Source organism: Cyclopterus lumpus, chromosome 1, assembly GCF_009769545.1.
Source record: "Cyclopterus lumpus isolate fCycLum1 chromosome 1, fCycLum1.pri, whole genome shotgun sequence".
NCBI lineage: Eukaryota > Metazoa > Chordata > Actinopteri > Perciformes > Cyclopteridae > Cyclopterus > Cyclopterus lumpus.
In genome coordinates, this window is record NC_046966.1 from 3089888 (window position 1) to 3099629 (window position 9742).

Genomic DNA, 9742 nt, shown 5'->3' on the forward strand with positions numbered 1-9742 from the left:
AAGCACGAGCTGGAGGAGCAAGCTGAGAAAGAAAAAGGAAAGGCTGGAGGTTGACACAGAAAATATACAATCAAATGGAATGGAATCAGCCCTCGATGGACTGGCGGCCTGTCCAGGGTGTCCCCTGCCTTCGCCCTATGTCAGCTGGGATAGGCTCCAGCGCCCCCGCGACCCTAATGAGGATAAGCGGTATTGAAAATGGATGGATGGATGGAATGGAATCATACTTTGAAAAAGGAGCAAGGTTAAAGGAAATCTCTACAACTCATGACTAAAACAGGAAAATGCATCAAGCAAACCTCTCTTGGAACACCCTCAGGTGCAGCTAGCACATCCAGAGCTCTCTCTTAAAAGGAAATTATGAAACATCAGCTCTCTGCAAAGGCAAAAATAAATAACATTGCTTATCCAACACCAAGCCTCTTATTTACCACCAAGATTAATTGATTTTTTTGATGGGGATCCTCTGCAGTACACAACATTTATCAGAGCCTTTGGACATTGTATGGAGAGATTGTATTTCTTGAATAAGTACACAAGCAACCAAAAGAGCTAGTGCGTAGCTGTCAGCAAATGGCTCCAGACAGAGGATATGGTCTAGCTAATCTGCTACTGGAACCCAAACTCACTGCAGCATGTGTGGACAGAGCCCTCTGCTGGCCTGTCATGAAGCCTGGGGATGTCAAATCTCTCCAAGCCTATGCCCTCTTTATGCCTGAGTGTTGTAATGCAATGGAGGAAATACAGTACATGAAATAACTGGATATGCCAGTGAATATGAGAATGGTGATTCTGAAGGTTCCATACAAGCAAAGAGAAAAAAGAAAGAAAGAAAGAAAAATCTCTGCATGTGAACCTAAATCGCAGGGCACAGTTCATTGATATTGTCATATTTATTGAGCGTGAAGTCAAGATAGTGTTTGACTTAATCTTTGGGGATATTCAGAATACACAACTTCATACAGTAAACAAAAATGTGAACACGATGATCTCTGGGAAAAAACCCTTACTCTTGTCCTTCTGTCAGTAACATGTGCAACTTCGGGACATCAATGATGACCGACCTATCCTGGGTTCATCTTAGTGGAAACAAGCCAAACATATGGATTATAGAGGGTCGGGGCGGTTGAGATAGAAAGAAACTGGCTTGTCATCGTTGTGTTGCTCGGTAGATTAAACACAGTTATTTGTCTACTAAGCTTTCATAAACGTATAAAGGATGGACATGTTGGACTGAAGGACAGCAGTAATTTCTGACAACCTTACGAGAAGGCTCAGAGGTTCCTGTTCCATTCAGCTGAATGTTTCAGGACTTGTCTGTACTTTGTCTCATGGTTGATTCCTTGTAAACTTGTTGTGGTAATAAAGTGTTATAAGACAACCATGCTTAAAGTACTTTGGATTTCTCACAAGGTAACGGAACATTCATTTCCAGCACAGATGAAATCAGAGTTGAAGCCATGATTCAAAGGTTTTGCAACTTCTGTTACCGTTGTAAACCAGGCAGTACAGCCAGAACACCTGATGAGACTTAATCTGAAGGAAATGAAACCCCAAATCCACTTATGAACCATGGGCTCAATCAAGCGCAACAGTTTCTAGCTACATGTTAACAGATCTGGAGATTTCACCAGGAAAATATTCTATGATCTACCAGAGGTCTATACGCAGAAGAGGATGCCTGTAAGCACTGATACGATCATTTAAAACATGTTCACCAATAGATCTGTCATAAAGGCAAACAAATCCAAAAGGGACCGGCAGAGAATCCGTAGTCGAGAAGAAGCAGGTTCAGAACAGGTAGATATGGGATAGAAGCAGGGTGAGAACAGATATGGGATAGAAGCAGGGTGAGAACAGATATGGGATAGAAGCAGGGTCAAAACAGGCAGATATGGGATAGAAGCATGGTCAGAACAGATATGGGATAGAAGCAGGGTCAGAACAGATATGGGATAGAAACAGGGTCAGAACAGATATGGGATAGAAGCAGGGTCAGAACAGGCATATATGGGATATAAGCAGGGTGAGAACAGGCAGATATGGGATAGAAGCAGGGTCAGAGCTGGAAGATATGGGATAGAAGCAGGGTCAGAACAGGAAGATATGGGATTGAAGCAGGGTCAGAACAGATATGGGATAGAAACAGGGTCAGAACAGGCATATATGGGATAGAAACAGAGTCAGAACAGGCAGATATGGGATAGAAGCAGAGTCAGAACAGGTAGATATGGGATAGAAGCAGGGTCAGAACAGGCATATATGGGATAGAAGCAGGGTCAGAACAGATATGGGATAGAAACAGGGTCAGAACAGATATGGAATAGAAGCAGGGTCAGAACAGGCAGATATGGGATAGACGCAGGGTCAGATATGGGATAGAAGCAGGGTCAGAACACGCAGATATGGGATAGAAACAGGGTCAGAAGAGATATGGGATAGAAACAGGGTCAGAACAGATATGGGATAGAAACAGAGTCAGAACAGGTAGATATGGGATAGAAGCAGGGTCAGAACAGGCATATATGGGATAGAAGCAGGGTCAGAAGAGATATGGGATAGAAACAGGGTCAGAACAGATATGGGATAGAAACAGGGTCAGAACAGGCATATATGGGATAGAAACAGAGTCAGAACAGGCAGATATGGGATAGAAACAGGGTCAGAACAGATATGGGATAGAAGCAGGGTCAGAACAGGCAGATATGGGATAGACGCAGGGTCAGATATGGGATAGAAGCAGGGTCAGAACACGCAGATATGGTTTTTTGTTTCCCCGTATCTTCGGACGCCAGGAGGGCATCTTCACCCCCACAGCTCCCCAACGGCCAGCAGGTACGAGGAGCTCCTCTACCGTCTCCTGGCTACAGTGAGGGACCTGCCGCGTGGTCTCAGCCGCAGCAGGTGCTCGCCCGCTTCCGCCCTTGGTCTCCGGCTGCCGCCTTCGTGCCGCAGCCCCGGCCGGCTTCAGCTCCCGTGTCCCGTCGGCACCCCGGCCAATCCCGGCGTCCAGTGTCCCGTCGGCATCCCAGTGCCCTGCGTCCCGTCTCTGGTTCCCTCTGTCCCGTCCCCGGCTCCCCTCGTCGTCCCGTCGTTGCCCCGGCAGTCGTCGTCCCGCTGTCGTCGCTCCCCTCTCTCGTCGCTCCCCGCTCTCCTGAGCCCGGTCACCCAGAGGCCCGGTCACCCAGAGCCCAGTCCGGCTATGTGTGTGCACACACACAAATCAACGGGGACAGATCCAGCATGGACAGTTAGGGAGTAAGGGACATGAAGCACTTGTTGGAATAATTAAGAAAACAAGAGAACACCAGGACATACATGATAACTCCTCAAGCTGCCATATTGGGCAAAGTGAATGTCATTACCAGTTGGACCAGAGACACAATGAGGAGGTGGATAAAAACAGGCACACTTTAATCCTACAAGGTTCATAGGGGCATCACATATATATATATATATATATATATATATATATATATATATATATATATATATATATACACACACACACACGCACACACACACGCACACACACAGACATTCTTTCCCTTGTCCCCTGCCATATTGTCATGTTGTTTAGTTGTTGTTAATCCCTGTTAGCCTTGTGTGTCTCTTCGCCTTTCAGCCTTAGTTTTCCATGTTTACCTTTTTCTTAGTAAAAAGAGCTTAACTCCGTCAAGCAGCCATATTGGGCAAAGTGAACGTCACTGGATGACGGACACAATGAGGAGGTGGATAAAAACAGGCACACTTTAACCCTAACAAGGTTCATAGGGGCATCCTAATATATAAACATGTTCTATTAGATTGTATGTATATGTATATATGTGTGTGTGTATACATATATATATATGTGTATGTATATATATATATTATACTGAATTGTATGAATAAGATGTCCTTTGATTATTTATTATTTATTATTAGTGTTGGAATAAATGTTAAATATTTAACTACAAAGTAGAAATGCGTGTTTTATATTTTTTTGCATTGAATCATACTGGGATGTTTGCTGAAATTGATTGGATGGCCTTACCAAAAAGATTCGGCCCAAGCGCAGCTCCACGCAGAGAGGCGGAGAGGACTTGCAGGAAGTGCAGGAAAAGCATAGATTTTGCAAATATTACTGGGTACATTCCATAATAAATAAATATTGACAATTTGTATAATTTATAAATATAATTAATATTATTATAATGTTTGTATACTTTTTTTGTGGCTCAAGGTGGGTGCGGCCAGGCCACGTGGCCCTCTATTGGCCAGCCGCCACTGGCTATTATTATTATTATTATTATTATAGTAAGCATCCTACCCTGTATGTCAACCATTGTAATTATTTATCCATGCAATTTAATTCATGAATATAGATTCAGTTTTTGAAATCATACTTATTTTTAAATTTGGGTGGTACTCACCCCTTCCCACACTCATTATTCTCATTCTTATTCTTTATTTTATTTATGTATATATATTTTTTTATATATTTAAGCATTTTTCTCTTTTGGTCAAAACTCCTCTCCTAACCACAACCTTCCCTGTTGAGCTCAATTCAGGGCACTGAGGGTTCCCCCTGGAGCGGGCCGCATGGGGATGGAAGGCTGGGTCCCTGGTGACTAATGAGGCTTTTAATCCCCCTCTAAAAACAGGCCCCCTCCTTCGGGTCTGGGAGCTGTTGTGTTTTTGAAGGGATCAAGCCCACAATGGGACGGCCCCTCCTTAAAGGGTCTGCAGGCAACCCAAAGCTGGAACAATCAGTCAAAGAAAAAAAAAACACAATACACAAATTGCCTTTTAAAAACAATAAATAACTGAAATAAATAACATTTCTTATCAACACCCATAAAACGAAAGAATAAAAGTCCTGGTATGTTTGATTATTGTAATTTAAAGTGTTTCATATCATTGCTTATGCCAGGACAATTCAGTTATTTCTTTGACCAGAATGATGATTTAGTAGCTTTTTCTATTTATTTTTAAAAGATTTGTTTTATGTATTGAACGGGCTTATCTGTGACAGCCGCAGATATCGGATTGTTTATTTTTATTTTGTCAGAGCATTTTATTCATTTATTGCTGTCGGGATCTAAAGATAATTTCAACATACTGTATATAACAAAAAGAGCTTCTGAAAAGAATTCCCTACTTTAATTGTGCTCTTAAGAAATAGGCTATTTATTTTTTAGCTTTAAGTCCATACAAAATAAAGTATATTAATAAGCGTTGTTAATTAAGTACATAATGAATTTAGCCTGATAAGAGCTGTTTATGGTTTCTATCTTTCTTGAATAGAGACTGACATTAACTGCTTTCTACTTGTTTTTTTATTAAATGAAAGGGTTAACTCTGTCCTGGCTCATACCTTGTCTTTTACATTTTGACTGAGTGTAAATTAAATATAAATTATATTGGATTTTTCAGTTTTTCAGTTTTTGATGCAAACATTATTCAAATCAATATCTGTATAGAAAGCTACATCTATAGATAATTACCGAAACAGGATGATTGAAAAACCCAAATAGGCAGTGCGAAGAGAGAGAGCAGAGAATTGAAACAGGGACTTCCCTGAGCCTCCATCATCTACAGGGAGATAAAAAAAAAAAAAAACACTCTCACACACACAGCCTCCCACACACACACACACACACACACGTACACTGTGCTGAGAGCTAGCAAGGGGCTTTAAACTGCTTCACACTACAGAGACAAAGGGACTGTAACTTGCCACAATGGAGGAAAACATGGATGAATCGCAAAGCCAGAAAGGTAAGACATTTGTCTTTAATCAGCTGTGCCTTTTGTTCTGTTCATCCGTTCCTCTCGGTATCATCATGGGATTCCTTTGTGTGTGCAGTGGGCAGAGAGACCGAAGACAGCATACATGTCCTGAAGAAGAAAAAAAAAACACACACACCAGCCCAGATCTTTGTCTGTGCATTTAATTGCCACAAATAACCCGTTTTCCTCGTTGTTTGCGTTTCCCAGCGGAAAGTGGAACGATCTTCATTGCATTTGTAATCATGCCATCTATATGTCTGCTCGGGATAATAACACAGATTATGTAACCCTATTCTGTTGTGTGTTTTTTTTTCTTTCTTCTCCCTTTTCCTTTCACACGAAGGGATGCATAAATAAGCGGGTTGTTTGGGTTGAGGGTGAGAGGAGATGGCAGACTCCGGAGGGTTGGTGTTGTTTTGGAGACTGTACTGACAGATGGATGGACAGATGGATGGATGGATGGACGGATGTATGGATGGCTGGCTGGGTGGATGGTTGGAGGAGTAGGTGGGAGTGGCAAGGGGGAGTAGGGGGGGTGGGGGGTGGGGGGGCCGGGGTAGAAGAGTGTGGGGCAAAACCTTCCAAAAGAAAGCCAAGGGGCTCAGTGATTGATGTCTGCATTGGGGCTTTCTTTGTTAGCCTTCATTGTTGAGGCGACACGCTTGTCTGAACGCCTTTTCCTCCCCTTTTCCTCCTCTCGCTCTCCCTTTTTTTTCTTCCTGCCGCCCAAGGGACTACCCTATCCCTCCATTTTCTTCACATCTCTCCATCACTAGCCCTCTCCCTTAATGTATTTTTTGTTCTTCAGTCGTTGTCATTCACTATATTTCCAACTCCATTCAGTCGGTCTCTTTTCAGGTCTCCGTCTCTTGTTTTCTCTGTCCATCCTTTTTGACTGATCTCTGTCAGTTCTCTCTCTTTCTCCACCCACTTTCTTTTTTGTCCCTATTTCTAAATTCACACATTGAAACACGGGTAATCTCTCGCTGTATGTCCTTTTTTTACTCCTTTATCTTCCAGATAGCATATTCACGTTTCTCATCGCATTGTACTGTTGTTGCTGTCAGTGTTAAAAAAAAAATGGGCGTGTCCATTTTCTTCCTTTACCTTCAGTCTGAATTCGGTCGCAGTGTTGCTGCGTAAACTGATTCGGAAATGTAACCGGGGACAGATCTGTTTTATGAAAAAAGAAACAATTCTTTACATTTATCACACTATTTACGTTTCATTGACACTGTATCCATGGTAACACGGCTATTGGAATTGTATCCCGCTGTGTGTTAGGCGTATTCGTGTATTTCTTTTCTGCAAGGAACCTGTTTTAGCCAATCAGAAAGCCGAATGGTGAGGCAAGATGTTTCAAGCAAACCGGATTTTTTTTTTTATTACAGACACTTTTTCAATTTTTTTTCCATTTTGCCACCAAAACTCATTCTGTCCTTCCTTTGCACTCGTTCCCATCCCATCCCACACCTGCGTCATTCTGTCCATCGACATTTTCTTGTCAACACCCCTCCCCCATATCTTTCTGTTTTAATGAATGGGATGCGCACATCTAAAAGAAATACAGGTGTGTTTCCGAGTGTGATGAAATAGGGTAGGTGAGACGACAAGGAGAGCTGGGGGAGTACGTGACGGTAGAAGACTCTAGGCAGAGGCAGAGTGATGCAGAGCGGCTGTTGGAGATGTGAGGAGAGACTACTGTGCCGGATGACGTAGACGGACTTCATTTTGAATTGATGAATCACCTTTAATTTAGTGTTTCGTATCGATGCGTTGAGACTTTCACATTTCTAATGGTGCACACGTTTCTTATTTAGAGAATGTGTGAAATGTTTTCTCCATCCGGGATGTGGTCTGGGTCTTAAATCAGTTGAGCACAGTTCAGGTCTAACCATTAATCTCGAGTCATCAATCATCTGCCTTCGTGATCTTCTGACGCTTTTTAGAATAACACTGTTTCTTTTCTCATGTTGCCGGACTTGGCTGAACACTGACACAGGTCATTAATGATAACAAATCATTTGTGCAAAATGTAGAATTCTGATTAGTCTTCTGATTATTATCCAGCATAGCCATACGCTTAACGCATAGCCATACGCCTTGCCTAAGTCCAATATCATAATAGGAAATGGATCAGGTGAAAATTGAACGATACAGCCCAGTGTGAATGAACGCGCTGTGTTGCTGATTGTGTTGAACAAGAGTTATACAACATATGAATTGGACCGATAAAAAAAAGACAAAAAGAAACAACAAGAAAGGTACGCTGTACAGGATGTACATAATGGAATCATATACACTGTATTTTGCCATACATTGTTTTGCTGTTCCACATGTATTTATTATGGAGCCACTTTGCCCCACTGGCTCCATGATAAGTTAAAGTGCTGACAGTCTTTCCATTGTCCAGACGTGGTGCACCTCACAACTCGTTGTTGTTCAGTCAAACTGGAGACACACAACACGTTGTGCACGCCGTGTGTTTCACAGACCAAACGCGGAGACTTTAACTGGATTGTTTGGAGTGGGCTGGTGTGCTTATCTACTGTAATTGTATTACCATCAGTAGACGGTGGTCGGCCTTCCCCCCACCGCGGAAAAGCAGACAGGGCGACCTGCACTTGAAGCTGAGCTGAAGCTGAGCAGCAGAACACATTTTAAGCACCTAAAAGAAAGTTCCAGCGAAAAATAGCAATATCAATTAATTGTATGCCGCATTTAAAATGTATTGAATAGGTAGTGAAACATGTCTGTATGTTCCAGCCTCGGGCGCGTCGTCTTCCAATCGGTTCCTTCAGTCCACATGTTGAAGTGGTAACCGGCGTGGCAGCCTCTGCCATCAGTGTGTGAGTGGGTGAATGTCGACAACGCATACAAACGCAAGCCAATTGACCATTTAAACCTGTCGCTCCCGGGCTTTAATAATAGCTTGACTATCGATAGGTGCCTCACACAACCCTATTTCAAATCATTGATGCTATGCACTAGTATGTGCATGGCTGGTTTATCAGGGATACCTAAAGGGGCCACTAGCCATATGCAGCACCATTTGAAACAAGGCCTTGCTCCTTTATTGTAGAAGTCAAATTGGTCATGCAACAGAAAGTGGACTTTGTGCATTCGCCTCGTATCCATTTTATTATGATGACCACTAATAGAAAGGAACTTAATGGAAAGAGGAATAAGTCGATACAAATTGACTTGCAGGCCCGCAGAGGGGCGGGGGCGGGGGAGGAAGCCGCGGCAACAGTGAGCTCTCCTGTATCTCTCTGAGGCTATTTTCATTATGTTGCATTGACAGGAAAAAAAAGAATCAGCTTATCAAAAGGTCCAATCTGCTCAGTGTATGGCGTTTCCACACGATGAGCAGCTGGCTAACTGGGCTTGTATTATGATTAATAATAATGGGTGCAAGAGGTTAACACAAACCTTGATTGCAGTAAAATGATTACTCTGCTCATGGCCGGTTGGTCCAACCAACTCTTTGCATCCAGATATCGCTTTAGTTTCTGGGCAGACCGCCATAAAAATTCGTGCACCAACACCAGCCCAACATTTTTCCTTCATACATAACACGTATCATAATATAATGGGCAGATTGCTGTGAAATTTACTGAGCACATATGAGATACACTGAGTCTTTCCCTCTATTACCACCCGTCCCTTTACTAAATGAGATATCTTAAAATCTGATGTTTGTCGATTGTAATGCTCGCGTGTCCTTCCCTCTCACACCGCCGTCAGATCGTCATCATCAGGGCTCAAGGACCAAATCTATGTGGGTGAGGAGTTGCTGCATATGGCGTGCATTGTTATGTTTTATCAATGCACAGAGAGCGAGAGGCGAGAGAGAGCAACCTACACTCCGAACTCAATCAACCACAAAGGTGTGGTTGAGTGACACCTTCAGTAGCTGTGACACACTACTGTGTGTATTCTTGTATTTTAAAGGGGGGGGGCGGGG

The 9742-nt window shown here is 42.8% G+C and overlaps 1 protein-coding gene across 1 annotated transcript in view; it reads left to right on the plus strand.

Moving 5' to 3' along the window:
- The first annotated feature begins 2010 nt into the window (after positions 1 to 2010).
- Positions 2011 to 9742, plus strand: part of LOC117738894 (neuronal membrane glycoprotein M6-a-like) — a 25241-nt gene continuing 17509 nt past the window's right edge. Inside the window, exons 1-2 of the mRNA XM_034545049.1 lie at positions 2011 to 2026; positions 2796 to 3194. Of these exons, the coding sequence (XP_034400940.1) occupies positions 2011 to 2026; positions 2796 to 3194 (415 nt within the window). The remainder of the gene's footprint in view (positions 2027 to 2795; positions 3195 to 9742) is intronic.